At 41.7% G+C, this 22,706-nt stretch overlaps 1 protein-coding gene across 1 annotated transcript in view; it reads right to left on the bottom strand.

The window, feature by feature from the left end:
* RAVER2 (ribonucleoprotein, PTB binding 2) overlaps positions 1-22,706 on the bottom strand; it is a gene marked incomplete in the record, with an annotated part of 339,360 nt that overhangs the window by 266,136 nt on the left and 50,518 nt on the right. Inside the window, 1 exon segment of the mRNA XM_053693676.1 lies at positions 12,607-12,673. Coding sequence (XP_053549651.1) covers positions 12,607-12,673 — 67 coding nt within the window.

Raw genomic sequence — 22,706 nt, 5'->3', positions numbered from 1 at the left:
ACTGCTAACGCATCCACCGACTGCGCATTAAGAACCCTGGACCTCGACAGGTAACTGGGAAGTTTCTTGCTTAGATGAGAAGCCATCAGATCTATTTCTGGAAGACCCCACATCTGAACAATCTGAAAAAACACATCTGGATGGAGAGACCACTCCCCCGGATATAAAGTCTGACGGCTGAGATTATCCGCTTCCCAATTGTCTACACCTGAGATATGTACCACAGAAATTAGACAAGAGCTGGATTCCGCCCAAGAATGTATCCGAGATACTTCTTTCATAGCTAGGGGACTGTCCCACCCTGATGATTGACATATGCCACAGTTGTGATATTGTCTGTCTGAAAACAAATTAATGGTTCTCTCTTCAACAGAGGCCAAACCTGAAGAGCCCTAAAAATAGCACAGAGTTCTAAAATATTTATTGGTAACCTCGCCTCTTGAGATTTCCAAACCCCTTGTGCTGTCAGAGATCCCCCAAACAGCTCCCCAACTTGAAAGACTTGCATCTGTTGGGATTACAGTCCAGGTTGGACAAACAAAAGAGAGGCCCATTGAATTATACGGTGGTGATTTAACCACCAAGTCAGAGAAAGATGAACATTGGGATTTAAGGATATAAATTGTGATATCTTTGTATAATCCCTGCACCATTGAATCAGCATACAAAGCAGGAGAGGTCTCATATGAAAAACGAACAAAGAGGATCGTGTATGATGCTGCAGTTATGAGAGCTAAAACCTCCATGCTTATAGCCACTGAAGGGAATGATTGAGACTGAAGGTTCTGACAAGCTGAAACCAATTTCATTCGTCTCTTTTCTGTCAGAGACAGAGTCATGGACACTGAATCTATCTGGAAACCTAAAAAGGTGACCCTTGTCGGAGGAAACAAAGAACTTTTTGGTAAATTGATCCTCCAACCATGTCTTTGAAGAAACAACACTAGTTGGTTTGTGTCAGATTCAGCAAAATGTAAAGACTGAGCTAGTACCAAAATAGCGTCCAAATAAGGAAACACCACAATACCCTGTTCTCTGATTACAGAGGACTTTTGAAAAAATTCTTGGAGCTGTCGCTAGGCCAAATGGAAGAGCAACAAATTGGTAATGCTTGTCTAGAAAAGAGAATCTCAGAAACCGATAGTGGTCTGGATGAATCGGAATATGAAGATATGCATCCTCTAAGTCTATCGTGGACATATAATGACCTTGCTGAACAAAAGGCAGAGTAGTCCTTATAGTCACCATTTTGAAAGTTGGCACTCTTGCAAAACAATTCAAAATTTTCAGATCCAGAACTGGCCTGAATGAATGTTCTTTCTTTGGGACAATGAATAGATTTGAATAAAACCCCAGACCCTGTTCCTGAAATGGAACTGGTATAATTAGCCCTGAAAGCTCTAGATCTGAAACACACTTCATAAAAGCCTGAGCCTTCACTGGATTTGCTGGAACGCGAGAGAAAAAAAATCTTCTCACAGGAGGTCTTACTCTAAATCCTATTCGATACCCTTGAGAAACAATACTCTAAATCCATTGATTTTGGACAGAATCTGCCCACATGTTTAAATCTGCCCCCTACCAGCTGAGTTGGAATGAGGGCCGCACCTTCATGAAGACTTGGGGGCTGGCTTTGGTTTCTTAAAAGGCTTGGATTTATTCCAACTTGAAGAGGGTTTCCAATTGGAAGCAGATTCTTTTGGGGAAGGATTGGCTTTCTGTTCCTTATTCTGTCAAAAAGAACGAAAACGATTAGAAGCTTTAGATTTACCCTTAAATCTTTTATCCTGAGGGGAAAAAAAAACTCCATTCCCCCTAGTAACAGTTGAAATAATTGAATCCAACTGAGAATCAAATATATTGTTACCTTGGAAAGAAAGAGATAGTAATCTAGACTTTGATACCATGTCAGCATTCCAATATTTGAGCCACAAAGCTCTTCTAGCTAAAGACATGTCACATAGATTTAACATCAATTTTGATATCAAAAATAGCATCACAGATAAAATGATTAGCATGTTGAAGCAAGCGAACAATGCTAGACAAACCAAGATCTGTTTCCTGTTGCGCTAAACTTTCCAGCCACAAAGTTGATGCAGCTGCAACATCAGTCATAGAAATGGCAGGCCTGAGAAGATAGCCAGAATATAAATAAGCTTTCCTTAGATAAGATTCAAGTTTCCTATCAAAAGGGTCATTAAAGGAAGTACTATCTTCCATAGGGATAGTAGTACGTTTGGCAAGAGTAGAAATAGCCCCATCAACTTTGGGGATTTTTTCTCAAAACTCCAATCTAATTGCTGGCAAAGGATACAACTTTTTAAACTTAGCAGAAGGAATAAAATAAGTACCAGGCCTATTCCATTCCTTTGAAATCATATCAGAAATAGCATCAGGGACTGGAAAAACCTCTGGAGTAACCACAGGAGGTTTATAAACAGAATTTTAACGTTTACTAGTTTTAATATCAAGAGGACTAGTTTCGTCAATATCCAATGTAATCAACACCTCTTAACAAGGAACGAATATACTCCATCTTAAAGAGATAAGTAGATTTGTCAGTGTCAATATCTGAGGTAGGATCTTCTGAATCAGATAGATCCTCATCAGAGGAGGATAAATCAGTATGTTGTCGGTCATTTGAAATTTAATCAACTTTATGAGAAGTTTTAAAAGACCTTTTACGTTTATTAGAAGGCGGAACAGCAGACAAAGCCTTCTGAATCGCATCAGCAATAAAATCTTTTATATTCACAGGGATATCATGAACATTCAATGTTGAAGGAACAACAGACATTGTACTAGTACTGATGGATACATTCTCTGCAGGTAAAAGCTTATCATGACAACTGCTACATACCAACGCTGGATATATAATCTCCCCTAACTTACAGCAGATACACTTATCTTTGGTAGAACTGTTATCAGGCAGCAGGAATCCAACAGTGGTTTCTGAGACAGGATCAGATTGAGACATCTTGCAAATGTAAAATAAAAAACAACATATAAAGCATTTTGCTGCCTCGCAAGCCTAATTTTGCCCGCGAAAATAATAAAAACAGTCAATTTTGAAGAAAAGACTATACCCCAGGTAAGAAAAAATAACTTCCTAAATATGTTTTCCCAATTTTGAAACTGATAGTCAACCAAAGGAAATATACATAAACATGACTCATGGCAAATATAAGTACAATACATATATTTAGAACTTTACATCAATACATAAAGTGCCAAACCATAGCTGAGAGTGTCTTAAGTAATGAAAACATACTTAACGAAAGACACCCATCCACATATAGCAGATAGCCAAACCAATACTGAAACAGTTATCAGTAGAGGTAATGGAATATGAGAGTATATTGTCAATCTGAAAAGGTAGGTAGGAAACAAATCTCTACAACCGATAACAGAGAACCTATGAAAAGATTTCCCGTGAGGAAAACCATAGAATTCAATAGGTGATACTCCCTTCACATCCCTCTGACATTCACTGTACTCTGAGAGGAATCAGGCTTCAAAATGCGGAGAAGCACATATCACAGAAGAAAATCAAGCACAAACTTACTTCACCACCAACATAAGAGGCAAAGTTTGTAAAACTGAATTGTGGGTGTGGTGAGGGGTATATTTATAGGCATTTTGAGGTTTGGGAAACTTTGCCCCTCCTGGTAGGATTGTATATCCCATACGTCACTAGCTCATGGACTCTTGCCAATTACATGAAATAAATTAATTCATGCCAGTCCCTGGATTACCCCTTGCTAATGCCCCAAGCACCCCCAGTGAGACACATCACAGGTTAATAAACTAGGCTTTAAGGGATACAAAACAGCTAGTGATTACAAAACATTTCTGTTGTCTTGCTATAGAATATAAACAACTGGCTGTAAACATTTTAAAAACACCTTGTTTGCTGCAATTGCCTTTTAATAGCCAATTCCACCACTACCTTATTTGATGGAGCCAAGATATTTCTGTTGTCATTCTATATATGATAGCATAATATTTATGTCTTTCTATATATGATAGCATAAAACTTATTTTTTTATAAAAAAAAAAAACTCCATGCACCACATGACTTATTTAGAGAAGCAAATTTGGGTTTGGGTCTGCAGACAACAAGGTCATTATCTGGCTAAGCCAATTACAGATTTTTTAGCAGAGTTAGTCTTGAGATGCATTTCCTGCTCTGAGAATTTGAAAACGAAAAATGTCCACTGATAAATTACTTGAAAATGGGGCAAAAGGAATAATAAAATTATAGTTGTTATACTACAGATAACTAAATATTTTATGTAAAAATCTCAAAAAGGTATTTACGGTTCCTTACACCCTGTATAGTGTTTTTTTTTTTTTTACTATGCATAATTAATATTACAATCTCAGGGTATTTAACTACATTAGAAAACACACACACTGGATTTTTAATATGCGATTACCAGAGTGCTGAAACTCAGAGGTGCTTTAGGGTTGATCTGAACCTTGTGATCTATTGAGAGACTAATGCATAGCTACTGTTCCCTAATGGAATGCTACTGACCATATCAAGGATAAAGTTCCTTCACATCTATAAACCAGAAGAAAAAACAAACAGTCTTGTTAGATCAGCTAAATAACACTAAATGCTCATTAAATACAGAAGAATTCCAAAGTGCATAAAAAGAGACAATGCAGTATCACTTACTTTGCAATTTAAATGAGCAAACGTTTTTTTTTTTTTTAACAAGTTTCAATAATTTGTGAGACTCCTGTATCATGTGACATCCATCAGCCAATCACAGACGCATATGTATACACTGAAATCATGCACACTCAGTAAGAGCTGATGCATATAAAAAGACTGTGGGAAATTTGGTAATGTATGGAACATGGAAAGTCTCTAAATTGCACGCTCTTTCTGAATGATAAAAGTTTAATTTTGACTTTAGCCCTCCCTTTAAGAGTATGGGAAACTGCACATTTCAATACCCAAGTACAGAGAGCGAGATAAGAAAGGGATCTGCTCCTCCTGTTCACTAGATCAGTGGGTTATGGATTTAACAAGCAAAAAAACAAGAATCTAAATGAGCAATTTCCCATACATTTAATACTATGAAGCTACTGAAACCCCATTAAGGGAAACCAATTTAACATAGTGCAACTTTAAAGAAAACATCACCGTGGGCAATTATTTATAAACTGTCTTTATATAATCAAACAAGCAATGTATAATATATTGGCGTTGGATAATGGAAAAAAAAACATAATTTATGCTTACCTGATAAATTCCTTTCTCCTGTAGTGTAGTCAGTCCACGGGTCATCATTACTTATGGGATATTAACTCCTCCCCAACAGGAAGTGCACGAGGATCACCCAAGCAGAGCTGCTATATAGCTCCTCCCCTCTACGTCACACCCAGTCATTCGACCAGGAACCAAACGAGAAAGGAGAAACTATAGGGTGCAGTGGTGACTGGAGTATAATTAAAAATTTTGACCTGCCTTAAAAAACAGGGCGGGCCGTGGACTGACTACACTACAGGAGAAAGGAATTTATCAGGTAAGCATAAATTATGTTTTCTCCTGTTAAGTGTAGTCAGTCCACGGGTCATCATTACTTATGGGATACCAATACCAAAGCTAAGTACACGGATGACGGGAGGGACAGGCAGGATCTCTATACGGAAGGAACCACTGCCTGAAGAACCTTTCTCCCAAAAACAGCCTCCGAAAAAGCAAAAGTGTCAAATTTGTAAAATTTGGAAAAAGTATGAAGAGAAGACCAAGTTGCAGCCTTGCAAATCTGTTCAACAGAGGCCTCGTTCTTAAAGGCCCAAGTGGAAGCCACAGCTCTAGTAGAATGAGCTGTAATCCTTTCAGGAGGTTGCTGTCCAGCAGTCTCATAGGCTAAACGTATTATGCTACGAAGCCAAAAGGATAGAGAGGTAGCAGATGCTTTTTGACCTCTCCTCTGTCCAGAATAAACGACAAACAGGGAAGAAGTTTGTCGAAAATCTTTAGTTGCCTGTAAATAAAATTTCAGGGCACGGACTACATCTAGATTGTGCAGAAGTCGTTCCTACTTTGAGGAAGGGTTAGGACACAATGATGGAACAACAATCTCTTGATTGATATTCTTGTTAGTGACTACCTTAGGTAAGAACCCAGGTTTAGTACGCAGAACTACCTTATCTGAATGAAAAATCAGATACGGAGAATCACAATGTAAGGCTGACAATTCAGAGACTCTACGAGCCGAGGAAATAGCCATTAAAAACAGAACTTTCCAAGATAACAGCTTGATATCAATGGAGTGAAGGGGTTCAAACAGAACACCCTGTAAAACGTTAAGAACTAAGTTTAAGCTCCACGGCGGAGCAACAGATTTAAACACAGGCTTAATCCTGGCCAAAGCCTGACAAAAAGCCTGAACGTCTGGAACTTCTGACAGACGCTTGTGTAAAAGGATGGACAGAGCGGAGATCTGTCCCTTTAACGAAATAGCAGATAAACCCTTTTCTAAACCTTCTTGTAGAAAAGACAATATCCTAGGAATCCTAACCTTACTCCATGAGTAACCCTTGGATTCGCACCAGTGTAAGTATTTACGCCATATCTTATGGTAAATTTTCCTGGTAACAGGTTTCCTAGCCTGTATTAAGGTATCGATTACTGGCTCTGAAAATCCACGCTTTGATAAAATTAAGCGTTCAATTTCCATGCAGTCAGCTTCAGAGAAATTAGGTTTTGATGTTTGAAAGGACCCTGAATTAGAAGGTCCTGTCTCAGAGGCAGAGACCAAGGTGGACAGGATGACATGTCCACTAGATCTGCATACCAGGTCCTGCGTGGCCACGCAGGCGCTATTAGAATCACTGATGCTTTCTCCTGTTTGATCCTTGCAATCAAACGAGGAAGCATCGGGAATGGTGGAAACACATAAGCCATCCTGAAGGTCCAAGGTGCTGTCAAGGCATCTATCAGGACCGCTCCCGGGTCCCTGGACCTGGACCCGTAACGAGGAAGCTTGGCGTTCTGGCGAGACGCCATGAGATCCATATCTGGTTTGCCCCAACGTCAAAGTATTTGGGCAAAGACCTCCGGATGAAGTTCCCACTCCCCCGGATGAAAAGTCTGGCGACTTAGGAAATCCGCCTCCCAGTTGTCCACTCCTGGGATGTGGATCGCTGACAGGTGGCAAGAGTGAGACTCTGCCCAGCGAATTATCTTTGATACTTCCATCATCGCTAAGGAACTTCTTGTCCCTCCCTGATGGTTGATGTAAGCCACAGTCGTGATGTTGTCCGACTGAAACCTGATAAACCTCAGAGTTGCTAACTGAGGCCAAGCCAGTAGGGCATTGAGAACTGTTCTCAATTCCAGAATGTTTATTGGAAGGAGACTCTCCTCTTGAGTCCATGATCCCTGAGCCTTCAGGGAATTCCAGACAGCGCCCCAACCTAGAAGGCTGGCGTCTGTAGTTACAATTGTCCAGTCTGGTCTGCTGAAGGGCATCCCCCTGGACAGATGCGGCCGAGAAAGCCACCATAGAAGAGAATCTCTGGTCTCCTGATCCAGATTCAGCGTAGGGGACAAATCTGAGTAATCCCCATTCCACTGACTTAGCATGCACAATTGCAGCGGTCTGAGGTGCAGGCGTGCAAAAGGAACTATGTCCATTGCCGCTACCATTAAGCCGATTACCTCCATGCATTGAGCCACTGACGGGTGTTGAATGGAATGAAGGACACGGCAAGCATTTAGAAGCTTTGTTAACCTGTCCTCTGTCAGGTAAATTTTCATTTCTACAGAATCTATAAGAGTCCCCAAGAAGGGAACTCTTGTGAGTGGTAAGAGAGAACTCTTCTCCTCGTTCACTTTCCACCCATGCGACCTTAGAAATGCCAGTACTAACTCTGTATGAGACTTGGCAGTTTGAAAGCTTGACGCTTGTATCAGAATGTCGTCTAGGTACGGAGCTACCGAAATTCCTCGCGGTCTTAGTACCGCCAGGAGAGAGCCCAGAACCTTTGTAAAGATTCTTGGAGCCGTAGCCAACCCGAAGGGAAGAGCTACAAACTGGTAATGCCTGTCTAGGAAGGCAAACCTTAGATACCGGTAATGTTCTCTGTGAATCGGTATGTGAAGGTAAGCATCCTTTAAATCCACTGTGGTCATGTACTGACCTCTTTGGATCATGGGTAAGATTGTCCGAATAGTTTCCATCTTGAACGATGGAACTCTTAGGAATTTGTTTAGGATCTTTAAATCCAATATTGGTCTGAAGGTTCCCTCTTTTTTGGGAACCACAAACAGATTTGAGTAAAACCCCTGTCCGTGTTCCGACCGCGGAACTGGGTGGATCACTCCCATTAGTAAAAGGTCTTGTACACAGCGTAGAAACGCCTCTTTCTTTATCTGGTTTGTTGACAACCTTGAAAGGTGAAATCTCCCTTGTGGAGGAGAAGCTTTGAAGTCCAGAAGATATCCCTGAGATATGATCTCCAACGCCCAGGGATCCTGGACATCTCTTGCCCAAGCCTGGGCGAAGAGAGAGAGTCTGCAACCCACTAGATCCGCTTCCGGATCGGGGGCCCTCACTTCATGCTGTCTTAGGGGCAGCAGCAGGTTTTCTGGCCTGCTTGCCCTTGTTCCAGGTCTGGTTAGGTTTCCAGCCTTGTCTGTAGCGAGCAACAGCTCCTTCCTGTTTTGGAGCAGAGGAAGTTGATGCTGCTCCTGCCTTGAAGTTACGAAAGGCACGAAAATTAGACTGTCTAGCCCTAGGTTTGGCTCTGTCTTGAGGCAGGGCATGGCCTTTACCTCCCGTAATATCAGCGATAATTTCTTTCAAACCGGGCCCGAATAAAGTCTGCCCCTTGAAAGGTATGTTAAGTAATTTGCGTACATGAATGGCGAATCCGGAATTCTTAGCCGTAAGTTTAGTTACATGTACTACGGCATCAGAAATAAATGAATTAGCTAGCTTAAGGGTTTTAAGCTTAAGTGAAATCTCATCTAATGTCGCTGAGTCAAGGGTGTCTTCCAGAGACTCAAACCAAAATGCAGCCGCAACAGGCGCAATGCATGCAAGGGGTTGTAATATAAAACCTTGTTGAACAAACATTTTCTTAAGGTAACCCTCTAACTTTTTATCCATTGGATCTGAAAAAGCACAGCTATCCTCCACCGGGATAGTGGTACGCTTAGCTAAAGTAGAAACTGCTCCCTCCACCTTAGGGACCGTTTGCCATAAGTCCCGTGTGGTGGCGTCTATTGGAAACATTTTTCTGAATATAGGAGGGGGTGAGAAAGGCACACCGGGTCTGTCCCACTCCTTAGAAAATAATTTCAGTAAGTCTCTTAGGTATAGGAAAAACGTCAGTACTCGTCGGTACCGCAAAATATTTATCCAACCTACACATTTTCTCTGGGATTGCAACTGTGTTACAATCATTCAGAGCCGCTAACACCTCCCCTAGCAACACACGGAGGTTTTCCAGCTTAAACTTAAAATTTGAAATGTCTGAATCCAATTTATTTGGATCAGATCCGTCACCCGCAGAATGAAGCTCTCCGTCCTCATGCTCTGCATATTGTGACGCAGTATCAGACATGGCCCTAGCATTATCAGTATACTCTGTTCTCATCCCAGAGTGATCTCGTTTACCTCTAAGTTCTGGCAATTTAGACAAAACTTCAGTCATAACATTAGCCATGTCTTGTAAAGTGATTTGTAATGGCCGCCCTGATGTACTTGGCGTTACAATATCACGCACCTCCTGAGCGGGAGATGCAGGTACTGACACGTGAGGCAAGTTAGTCGGCATAACTTCCCTCTCGTTGTCTGGTGAATGTTGCTTAACATGTACAGATTGACTTTTATTTAAAGTAGCATCAATGCAATTAGTACATAAATTTCTATTGGGCTCCACCTCGGCTTTTGAACATATTGCACAAAGAGTTTCCTCTGTGTCAGACATGTTTAAACAAACTAGCAATTAGACTAGCAAGCTTGGAAATACTTTTTACATATTGCTTGTAAATTTAGTTGAAAACGTTACTGTGCCTTTAAGAAGCACACAAAAACTGTCACAGTTGAATAACAATGAACCGGATTAGTTATATAAACCAAATTTAGCAAAGGATTGCACACATTAGCAATGGATGATTAACCCTTAATATCAGAAAAAAACGTATAACAATTGACAATATAAGCGTTTTTATCACAGTCAAGCACAGTCTCACAGGTCTGCTGTGAGTGATTACCTCCCTCAAAACTAGTTTTGAAGACCCCTGAGCTCTGTGGAGACGTCCTGGATCATGCAGGGAGAAAAAGACAGACTGTGACTGAATTTCTGATGCGTAGTAAAAACGCCAAAATAGGCCCCTCCCACTCACACTACAACAGTGAGGGGAGCTCAGTAAACTGTTTTAATTTAAAACAACGACAGCCATGTGGAAAATAAAGCCCAAAACAATTTTCACCAAGTACCTCAGATAATTAAACGATTTAACATGCCAGTAAACGTTTAAAATCTAATATATGAAATGTCTTTAAAAAGCCTGCTGCTAGTCGCTCCCACTGCAAGTTAGGCTAAAAGATATATGCATACAGTATTTTCCCAGTGAAGTGCCATTCACCAGAAATACTTAAGTGTTAACATATATACATGTCAGCCTGATACCAGTTGCTACTACTGCATTTAAGGCTGTACTTACATTATATCGGTATTAGCAGTATTTTCAAAGTCAATTCCATTCCTTAGAAAATAATATACTGCAACATACCTCTTTGCAGTTGAACCTGCCCGCTGTCCCCTGATCTGAAGTTACCTTACTCCTCAGAATGGCCGAGAACAGCAAACGGATCTTAGTTACGTCCGCTAAGATCATATACAAAAAACTCAGGTAGATTCTTCTTCAAATTCTGCCTGAGAAGGAAACAACACACTCCGGTGTCGTTTAAAATAACAAACTCTTGATTGAAGATATAAAAAACTAAGTTTAATCACCACAGTCCTCTCACACATCCTATCTATTAGTTGGGTGCAAGAGAATGACTGGGTGTGACGTAGAGGGGAGGAGCTATATAGCAGCTCTGCTTGGGTGATCCTCTTGCACTTCCTGTTGGGGAGGAGTTAACAGGAGAAATAAAAACTTGCAAAGGCAAAACAAGATTATGTAAAGTTACATTTTTTTTTTTTTTAAATGTATCAAAAGAATTGGAATATAAAATTATTCAAGAAGTTACTAAAAATTGCAAAGACCTCACACTTCACATCTATTTGAAAGGATACTAAAGACAAAATGTTACGATTCAGATCAAACACACACACACGTTATACGATTCAGATCAAACACACACACACGTTATACGATTCAGATCAAACACACACACACGTTATACGATTCAGATCAAACACACACACACGTTATACGATTCAGATCAAACACACACACACGTTATGATTCAGATCAAACACACACACACACACACGTTATGATTCAGATCAAACACACACACACACGTTATGATTCAGATCAAACACACACACACACGTTATGATTCAGATCAAACACACACACACACGTTATGATTCAGATCAAACACACACACACACGTTATGATTCAGATCAAACACACACACACACACGTTATGATTCAGATCAAACACACACACACGTTATGATTCAGATCAAACACACACACACGTTATGATTCAGATCAAACACACACACACGTTATGATTCAGATCAAACACACACACACGTTATGATTCAGATCAAACACACACACACGTTATGATTCAGATCAAACACACACACACGTTATGATTCAGATCAAACACACACACACGTTATGATTCAGATCAAACACACACACACGTTATGATTCAGATCAAACACACACACACGTTATGATTCAGATCAAACACACACACACGTTATGATTCAGATCAAACACACACACACGTTACGATTCAGATCAAACACACACACACACGTTACGATTCAGATCAAACACACACACACGTTACGATTCAGATCAAACACACACACACGTTATGATTCAGATCAAACACACACACACACATTATGATCAAACACACATTATGATTCCGATAAGACACACATTTTAAACAACTTTCCAATTAACTTTTATCAAATATGCTTTAGTTATCTGGGTATCCTTTATTGAAGAGTCAGCTCAGGAGCATCAATACACAACTGGGAGCTAGATGAACACATCTGACAAGCGGCATATATATTCAGCCTCCAAACAGTACACTGCAGCTCATGAGCCAATGTAGGTATGCTACTCAAAGGATAGTAAGAGAATGAAGCAAACCTGAGAATAGAGATAAAATGGAAAGCTATTTAAAAACAGCACGTTCTGTGCAAATCATGAAAGTTTAAATTTTGAATAAATGTGCCTTTAAGACTCCGGGACTCCTTAGATGGTAAAATCTAGACAAACGATGGGCAACTATCCCTTTAAATGCTAAAGCAAGGGTAATTTAGGGTTTATATTACTCTTGCCAATTCCAAAAGAGTTCTGCTGCATAATGAATTGGTTTCAGTTACACAGGATGAACACAAAACATACATATTGCAGAATGTGTTACCTGTTTTCTTATTTTTGTCCACGTAGCAGTATTTTATTTCATAATCCTTTAACAGATCGTGAATATCCTGAAATAAAAAAGAGGAAAGCATCCTTAAAAGGGGTTGACAAATTTATAAGAAACATAAGAGCCACTTTTTATATGCTTATAGATTAGTTAACTTGATCTGAAACAACTTGGCAAGACTGGGTAATGATACAAATACATGTCATAAATAACAGCTAGCATGTGGGTAACATACACTGTCTACACAGCATACATAACAGCTAGCATGTGGGTAACATACACGGTCTACACAGCATACATAACAGCTAGCATGTGGGTAACATACACGGTCTACACAGCATACATAACAGCTAGTATGTGGGTAACTTACACCGTCTACACAGCATACATAACCGCTGGCATGTGGGTAAAATACACGGTCTACACAGCATACATAACAGCTAGCATGTGGGTAAAATACACGGTCTACAGAGCATACATAACAGCTAGCATGTGGGTAACATACACGGTCTACACAGCATACATAACAGCTAGCATGTGGGTAACATACACGGTCTACACAGCATACATAACAGCTAGCATGTGGGTAACATACACGGTCTACACAGCATACATAACAGCTAGCATGTGGGTAACATACACTGTCTACACAGCATACATAACAGCTAGCATGTGGGTAAAATACACAGCATACATAACAGCTAGCATGTGGGTAAAATACACGGCCTACACAGCATACATAACAGCTAGCATGTGGGTAAAATACACGGTCTACACAGCATACATAACAGCTAGCATGTGGGTAAAATACACAGCATACATAACAGCTAGCATGTGGGTAAAATACATGGTCTACACAGCATACATAACAGCTAGGATGTGGGTAAAATACACGGTCTACACAGCATACATAATAGCTAGGATGTGGGTAAAATACACGGTCTACACAGCATACATAACAGCTAGCATGTGGGTAAAATACACGGTCTACACAGCATACATAACAGCTAGCATGTGGGTAAAATACACAGCATACATAACAGCTAGGATGTGGGTAAAATACACTGTCTACACAGCGTACATAACAGCTAGCATGTGGGTAAAATACACGGTCTACACAGCATACATAACAGCTAGCATGTGGGTAACATACACGGTCTACACAGCATACATAACAGCTAGCATGTGGGTAAAAACATAATTTATGCTTACCTGATAAATTCCTTTCTTCTGTTGTGTGATCAGTCCACGGGTCATCATTACTTCTGGGATATAACTCCTCCCCAACAGGAAATGCAAGAGGATTCACCCAGCAGAGCTGCATATAGCTCCTCCCCTCTACGTCAGTCCCAGTCATTCGACCAAGAAACAACGAGAAAGGAGTAACCAAGGGTGAAGTGGTGACTGGAGTATAATTTAAAAGATATTTACCTGCCTTAAAACAGGGCGGGCCGTGGACTGATCACACAACAGAAGAAAGGAATTTATCAGGTAAGCATAAATTATGTTTTCTTCTGTTATGTGTGATCAGTCCACGGGTCATCATTACTTCTGGGATACCAATACCAAAGCAAAAGTACACGGATGACGGGAGGGATAGGCAGGCTCATTATACAGAAGGAACCACTGCCTGAAGAACCTTTCTCCCAAAAATAGCCTCCGAAGAAGCAAAAGTGTCAAATTTGTAAAATTTGGAAAAAGTATGAAGCGAAGACCAAGTTGCAGCCTTGCAAATCTGTTCAACAGAGGCCTCATTCTTAAAGGCCCAAGTGGAAGCCACAGCTCTAGTGGAGTGAGCTGTAATTCTTTCAGGAGGCTGCTGTCCAGCAGTCTCATAGGCTAAACGTATTATGCTACGAAGCCAAAAAGAGAGAGAGGTAGCAGAAGCTTTTTGACCTCTCCTCTGTCCAGAGTAAACGACAAACAAGGAAGAAGTTTGGCGAAAATCTTTAGTTGCCTGCAAGTAGAACTTGAGGGCACGAACTACATCCAGATTGTGTAAAAGACGTTCCTTCTTTGAAGAAGGATTTGGACACAAGGATGGGACAACAATCTCTTGATTGATGTTCCTGTTAGTGACTACCTTAGGTAAGAACCCAGGTTTAGTACGCAGAACTACCTTGTCTGAGTGAAAAATCAGATAAGGGGAATCACAATGTAAGGCTGATAACTCAGAGACTCTTCGAGCCGAGGAAATAGCCATTAAAAACAGAACTTTCCAAGATAACATTTTTATATCAATGGAATGAAGGGGTTCAAACGGAACACCCTGTAAAACGTTAAGAACTAAGTTTAAACTCCATGGTGGAGCAACAGCTTTAAACACAGGCTTGATCCTAGCTAAAGCCTGACAAAAGGACTGGACGTCTGGATTTTCTGACAGACGTCTGTGTAACAAGATGGACAGAGCTGAAATCTGTCCCTTTAATGAACTAGCTGATAAACCCTTTTCTAAACCTTCTTGTAGAAAAGACAATATCCTAGCGATCCTAACCTTACTCCAGGAGTAACCTTTGGATTCGCACCAGTATAGGTATTTCCGCCATATTTTATGGTAAATCCTTCTGGTAACAGGCTTCCTAGCCTGAATCAGGGTATCAATAACCGACTCAGAAAAACCACGTTTTGATAAAATCAAGCGTTCAATTTCCAAGCAGTCAGCTTCAGAGAAGTTAGATTTTGATGTTTGAATGGACCCTGTATCAGAAGGTCCTGTCTCAGAGGTAGAGACCAAGGCGGACAGGATGACATGTCCACTAGATCTGCATACCGAGTCCTGCGTGGCCAAGCAGGTGCTATTAGAATTACTGATGCTCTCTCCTGTTTGATTTTGGCAATCAATCGAGGAAGCAGCGGGAAGGGTGGAAACACATAAGCCATCCTGAAGTTCCAAGGTGCTGTCAAAGCATCTATCAGAACTGCTCCCGGATCCCTGGATCTGGACCCGTAGCGAGGAAGTTTGGCGTTCTGGCGAGACGCCATGAGATCTATCTCTGGTTTGCCCCAACGTCGAAGTATTTGGGCAAAGACCTCCGGATGAAGTTCCCACTCCCCCGGATGAAGAGTCTGGCGACTCAAGAAATCCGCCTCCCAGTTCTCCACTCCCGGGATGTGGATTGCTGACAGGTGGCAAGAGTGAGACTCTGCCCAGCGAATTATCTTTGATACTTCCATCATTGCTAGGGAGCTTCTTGTCCCTCCCTGATGGTTGATGTAAGCTACAGTCATGATGTTGTCCGACTGAAACCTGATGAACCCCCGAGTTATTAACTGGGGCCAAGCCAGAAGGGCATTGAGAACTGCTCTCAATTCCAGAATGTTTATTGGAAGGAGACTCTCCTCCTGATTCCATAGTCCCTGAGCCTTCAGAGAATTCCAGACAGCGCCCCAACCTAGTAGGCTGGCGTCTGTTGTTACAATTGTCCAGTCTGGCCTGCTGAATGGCATTCCCCTGGACAGGTGTGGCCGATGAAGCCACCATAGAAGAGAATTTCTGGTCTCTTGATTCAGATTCAGAGTAGGGGACAAATCTGAGTAATCCCCATTCCACTGACTTAGCATGCATAGTTGCAGCGGTCTGAGGTGTAGGCGTGCAAAAGGTACTATGTCCATTGCCGCTACCATTAAGCCGATCACCTCCATGCATTGAGCTACTGACGGGTGTTGAATGGAATGAAGGACGCGGCATGCATTTTGAAGTTTTGTTAACCTGTCTTCTGTCAGGTAAATCTTCATTTCTACAGAATCTATAAGAGTCCCCAAGAATGGAACTCTTGTGAGAGGAAAGAGAGAACTCTTCTTTTCGTTCACTTTCCATCCATGCGACCTTAGAAATGCCAGAACTAACTCTGTATGAGACTTGGCAGTTTGAAAGCTTGAAGCTTGTATTAGAATGTCGTCTAGGTACGGAGCTACCGAAATCCCTCGCGGTCTTAGTACCGCTAGAAGGGCACCCAGAACCTTTGTGAAGATTCTTGGAGCCGTAGCCAATCCGAATGGAAGAGCTACAAACTGGTAGTGCCTGTCTAAGAAGGCAAACCTTAGATACCGGTGATGATCTTTGTGGATCGGTATGTGAAGGTAAGCATCCTTTAAATCCACTGTGGTCATGAACTGACCCTCTTGGATCATGGGTAAAATAGTCCGAATAGTTTCCATTTTGAATGATGGAACTCTTAGGAATTTGTTTAGAGTCTTTAAATCTAAGATTGGCCTGAAAGTTCCCTCTTTTTTGGGAACCACAAACAGGTTTGAGTAGAACCCTTGTCCTTGTTCCGACCACGGAACCGGATGGATCACTCCCATTGTTAACAGATCTTGTACGCAGCGTAGAAACGCTTCTTTCTTTATCTGGTTTGTTGACAACCTTGACAGATGAAATCTCCCTCTTGGGGGAGATAATTTGAAGTCTAGAAGGTATCCCTGAGATATGATCTCTAGTGCCCAGGGATCCTGAACATCTCTTGCCCAGGCCTGGGCGAAGAGAGAGAGTCTGCCCCCTACTAGATCCGGTCCCGGATCGGGGGCTCTCGGTTCATGCTGTCTTTGGGGCAGCAGCAGGTTTCCTGGCCTGCTTGCTTTTGTTCCAGGACTGGTTAGGCTTCCAGCCTTGCCTGTAACGAGCAACAGCTCCTTCCTGTTTTGGTGCAGTGGAGGTTGATGCTGCTCCTGTTTTGAAATTCCGAAAGGGACGAAAATTAGACTGTCTAGCCTTAGCTTTGGCCTTGTCTTGAGGTAGGGCGTGGCCCTTACCTCCCGTAATGTCAGCGATAATTTCTTTCAAACCGGGCCCGAATAAGGACTGCCCCTTGAAAGGTATATTAAGTAATTTGGACTTAGAAGTAACATCAGCTGACCAGGATTTTAGCCACAGTGCCCTGCGTGCCTGTATGGCGAATCCTGAGTTCTTAGCCGTAAGTTTGGTTAAATGTACTACGGCCTCCGAAATGAAAGAATTAGCTAGTTTAAGGACTCTAAGCCTGTCCGTAATGTCGTCTAGCGTAGAGGAACTAAGGTTCTCTTCCAGCGACTCAATCCAAAATGCTGCCGCAGCCGTAATCGGCGCGATACATGCAAGGGGTTGTAATATAAAACCTTGTTGAACAAACATTTTCTTAAGGTAACCCTCTAATTTTTTATCCATTGGATCTGAGAAAGCACAGCTATCCTCCACCGGGATAGTGGTACGCTTAGCTAAAGTAGAAACTGCTCCCTCCACCTTGGGGACCGTTTGCCATAAGTCCCGAGTGGTGGCGTCTATTGGAAACATCTTTCTAAATATTGGAGGGGGTGAGAACGGCACACCGGGTCTATCCCACTCCTTAGTAACAATTTCAGTTAGTCTCTTAGGTATAGGAAAAACGTCAGTACTCGCCGGTACCGCAAAGTATTTATCCAACCTACACAGTTTCTCTGGTATTGCAACAGTGTTACAATCGTTGAGAGCTGCTAAGACCTCCCCTAGTAGTACACGGAGGTTCTCCAATTTAAATTTAAAATTTGAAATATCTGAGTCCAATCTGTTTGGATCAGAACCGTCACCCACAGAATGAAGCTCTCCGTCCTCATGCTCTGCGAGCTGTGACGCAGTATCAGACATGGCCCTAGCATTGTCAGCGCACTCTGTTCTCACCCCAGAGTGATCACGCTTGCCTCTTAGTTCAGGTAATTTAGACAAAACTTCAGTCATAACAGTAGCCATATCTTGTAATGTTATCTGTAATGGCCGCCCAGATGTACTAGGCGCCAAAATATCACGCACCTCCCGGGCGGGAGATGCAGGTACTGTCGCGTGAGGCGAGTTAGTCGGCATAACTCTCCCCTCGCTGTTTGGTGAAATTTGTTCACATTGTACAGATTGACTTTTATTTAAAGTAGCATCAATACAGTTAGTACATAAATTTCTATTGGGCTCCACCTTGGCATTGGAACAAATGACACAGATATCTTCCTCTGAGTCAGACATGTTTAACACACTAGCAAAAAACTTACAACTTGGTTATAATCTTTTTTAGCAAAAAACGTACTGTGCCTCAAAGAGGTACTAACGATTAAATGACAGTTGAAATAATGAACTGAAAAACAGTTATTGCATCAAATTTTAAAACAACACAACTTTTAGCAAAGGTTTGTTCCCATTAGTAAAAAACAACACTAATTAAATTTGTACATAAGAAAACAAAACAACGTTTTTTATACACAGTCACTATAAGAATTCTCACAGCTCTGCTGAGAGAATTTACCTCCCTTCAAAGAAGTTTGAAGACCCCTGAGATCTGTCAGAAATGAACCGGATCATGCAGGACATATAAAAGTAGCTGACTGGAATTTTTTGATGCGTAGCAAAGAGCGCCAAAAACGGCCCCTCCCTCTCCCACACAGCAGTGAAGAGAAACGAAACTGTCACAATTAAAGCAAAAAACTGCCAAGTGGAAAATAATGCCCAAACATTTATTCACACAGTACCTCAGCAATGTAAACGATTCTACATTCCAGCAAAAACGTTTAACATGAGAATAGTTATTAAAAGGATTAGTGACCTTCACACAGTAGTTCCGGTGAAATACCATCCCCAGAATACTGAAGTGTATACATACATGTCATTTTAACGGTATGGCAGGCTTTTCTCATCAATTCCATTCAGAAAATAAAAACTGCCACATACCTCAATGCAGATTCATCTGCCCGCTGTCCCCTGATCTGAAGCCTTTACCTCCCTCAGATGGTCGAGAACAGCAATATGATCTTAACGACTCCGGTTAAAATCATAGTAAAAAATCTCTGTCAGATTCTTCCTCAAACTCTGCCAGAGAAGTAATAACACGCTCCGGTGCTATTTTAAAATAACAAACTTTTGATTGAAGTCATAAAAACTAAGTATAATCACCATAGTCCTCTCACACATCCTATCTAGTCGTTGGGTGCAAGAGAATGACTGGGACTGACGTAGAGGGGAGGAGCTATATGCAGCTCTGCTGGGTGAATCCTCTTGCATTTCCTGTTGGGGAGGAGTTATATCCCAGAAGTAATGATGACCCGTGGACTGATCACACATAACAGAAGAAATACACGGTCTACACAGCATACATAACAGCTAGCATGTGGGTAACATACACGGTCTACACAGCATACATAACAGCTAGCATGTGGGTAAAATACACAGCGTACATAACAGCTAGCATGTGGGTAAAATACACAGCATACATAACAGCTAGCATGTGGTTGTAAAATACACGGTCTACACAGCATACATAACAGCTAGCATGTGGGTAACATACACGGTCTACACAGCATACATAACAGCTAGCATGTGGGTAAAATACACGGTCTACACAGCATACATAACAGCTAGCATGTGGGTAACATACACGGTCTACACAGCATACATAACAGCTAGCATGTGGGTAAAATACACGGTCTACACAGCATACATAACAGCTAGCATGTGGGTAAAACACGGTCTACACAGCATACATAACAGCTGGCATGTGGGTAAAATACACAGCATACATAACAGCTGGCATGTGGGTAAAATACACAGCATACATAAAAGCTAGCATGTGGGTAAAATACACGGTCTACACAGCATACATAAAAGCTAGCATGTGGGTAAAATACACGGTCTACACAGCATACATAACAGCTGGGATGTGGGCAAAATACACGGTCTACAGAGCATACATAACAGCTGGCATGTGGGTAAAATACACGATCTACACAGCATACATAACAGCTGGCATGTGGGTAAAATACACGGCACACAGAACAGCTGGCATGTGGGTAAAATACACGGCACACAGAACAGCTGGCATGTGGGTAAAATACACGGCACACAGAACAGCTGGCATGTGGGTAAATACATGGATGTACACTGCGTCCATACAATAACATTTACATGGTTATGTTTCAGTGCCACAATGGGCGACATGCTAACAAGACTAACGGAGCCCACTGAAGCTTTTTTCTATCATATGACGAATTACAAAAATCAAAAAAAAAAAAAAAAAAAAGAAAAATGCATGCTTACCTGATAAATTTATTTCCGGATATGGGGAGTTCACAACATCATCAATTACTAGTGGGAATATCCCTCCTGGCCAGCAGGAGGCGGCAAAGAGCACCAAAGTAAAGCTGTTAAAGGGACATAATAATCATATGCTAAATAACTTGAAACTGATGCAGTTTAACTGTAAAAAGCTGACAGGAAAAATTTCACCTGAGCATCTCTATGTAAAAAAGGAAGATATTTTACCTCACAATCTCCTCAGCTCAGCAGAGTTAGTTCTGTGTAAAAACAGAATTTATGTTTACCTGATAAATTACTTTCTCCAACGGTGTGTCCGGTCCACGGCGTCATCCTTACTTGTGGGATATTCTCTTCCCCAACAGGAAATGGCAAAGAGCCCAGCAAAGCTGGTCACATGATCCCTCCTAGGCTCCGCCTACCCCAGTCATTCGACCGACGTTAAGGAGGAATATTTGCATAGGAGAAACCATATGATACCGTGGTGACTGTAGTTAAAGAAAATAAATTATCAGACCTGATTAAAAAACCAGGGCGGGCCGTGGACCGGACACACCGTTGGAGAAAGTAATTTATCAGGTAAACATAAATTCTGTTTTCTCCAACATAGGTGTGTCCGGTCCACGGCGTCATCCTTACTTGTGGGAACCAATACCAAAGCTTTAGGACACGGATGAAGGGAGGGAGCAAATCAGGTCACCTAAATGGAAGGCACCACGGCTTGCAAAACCTTTCTCCCAAAAACAGCCTCAGAAGAAGCAAAAGTATCAAACTTGTAAAATTTGGTAAAAGTGTGCAGTGAAGACCAAGTCGCTGCCCTACATATCTGATCAACAGAAGCCTCGTTCTTGAAGGCCCATGTGGAAGCCACAGCCCTAGTGGAATGAGCTGTGATTCTTTCAGGAGGCTGCCGTCCGGCAGTCTCGTAAGCCAATCTGATGATGCTTTTAATCCAAAAAGAGAGAGAGGTAGAAGTTGCTTTTTGACCTCTCCTTTTACCGGAATAAACAACAAACAAGGAAGATGTTTGTCTAAAATCCTTTGTAGCATCTAAATAGAATTTTAGAGCGCGAACAACATCCAAATTGTGCAACAAACGTTCCTTCTTCGAAACTGGTTTCGGACACAAAGAAGGCACGACTATCTCCTGGTTAATGTTTTTGTTAGAAACAACTTTTGGAAGAAAACCAGGTTTAGTACGTAAAACCACCTTATCTGCATGGAACACCAGATAAGGAGGAGAACACTGCAGAGCAGATAATTCTGAAACTCTTCTGGCAGAAGAAATTGCAACCAAAAACAAAACTTTCCAAGATAATAACTTAATATCAACGGAATGTAAGGGTTCAAACGGAACCCCCTGAAGAACTGAAAGAACTAAGTTGAGACTCCAAGGAGGAGTCAAAGGTTTGTAAACAGGCTTGATTCTAACCAGAGCCTGAACAAAGGCTTGAACATCTGGCACAGCTGACAGCTTTTTGTGGAGTAACACAGACAAGGCAGAAATCTGTCCCTTCAAGGAACTTGCAGATAATCCTTTCTCCAATCCTTCTTGAAGAAAGGATAGAATCTTAGGAATCTTTACCTTGTCCCAAGGGAATCCTTTAGATTCACACCAACAGATATATTTTTTCCATATTTTGTGGTAAATTTTTCTAGTTACAGGCTTTCTGGCCTGAACAAGAGTATCAATAACAGAATCTGAGAACCCTCGTTTTGATAAGATCAAGCGTTCAATCTCCAAGCAGTCAGCTGGAGTGAGACCAGATTCGGATGTTCGAACGGACCTTGAACAAGAAGGTCTCGTCTCAAAGGTAGCTTCCATGGTGGAGCCGATGACATATTCACCAGATCTGCATACCAAGTCCTGCGTGGCCACGCAGGAGCTATCAAGACCACCGACGCCCTCTCCTGATGGATCCTGGCTACCAGCCTGGGGATGAGAGGAAACGGCGGGAATACATAAGCTAGTTTGAAGGTCCAAGGTGCTACTAGTGCATCTACTAGAGTCGCCTTGGGATCCCTGGATCTGGACCCGTAGCAAGGAACCTTGAAGTTCTGACGAGAGGCC

This window comes from Bombina bombina, chromosome 10, assembly GCF_027579735.1.
Source record: "Bombina bombina isolate aBomBom1 chromosome 10, aBomBom1.pri, whole genome shotgun sequence".
Lineage (NCBI taxonomy): Eukaryota > Metazoa > Chordata > Amphibia > Anura > Bombinatoridae > Bombina > Bombina bombina.
The sequence above is the reverse complement of the archived record's forward strand: the minus strand, read 5'-3'. Positions and strand labels throughout refer to the sequence as shown.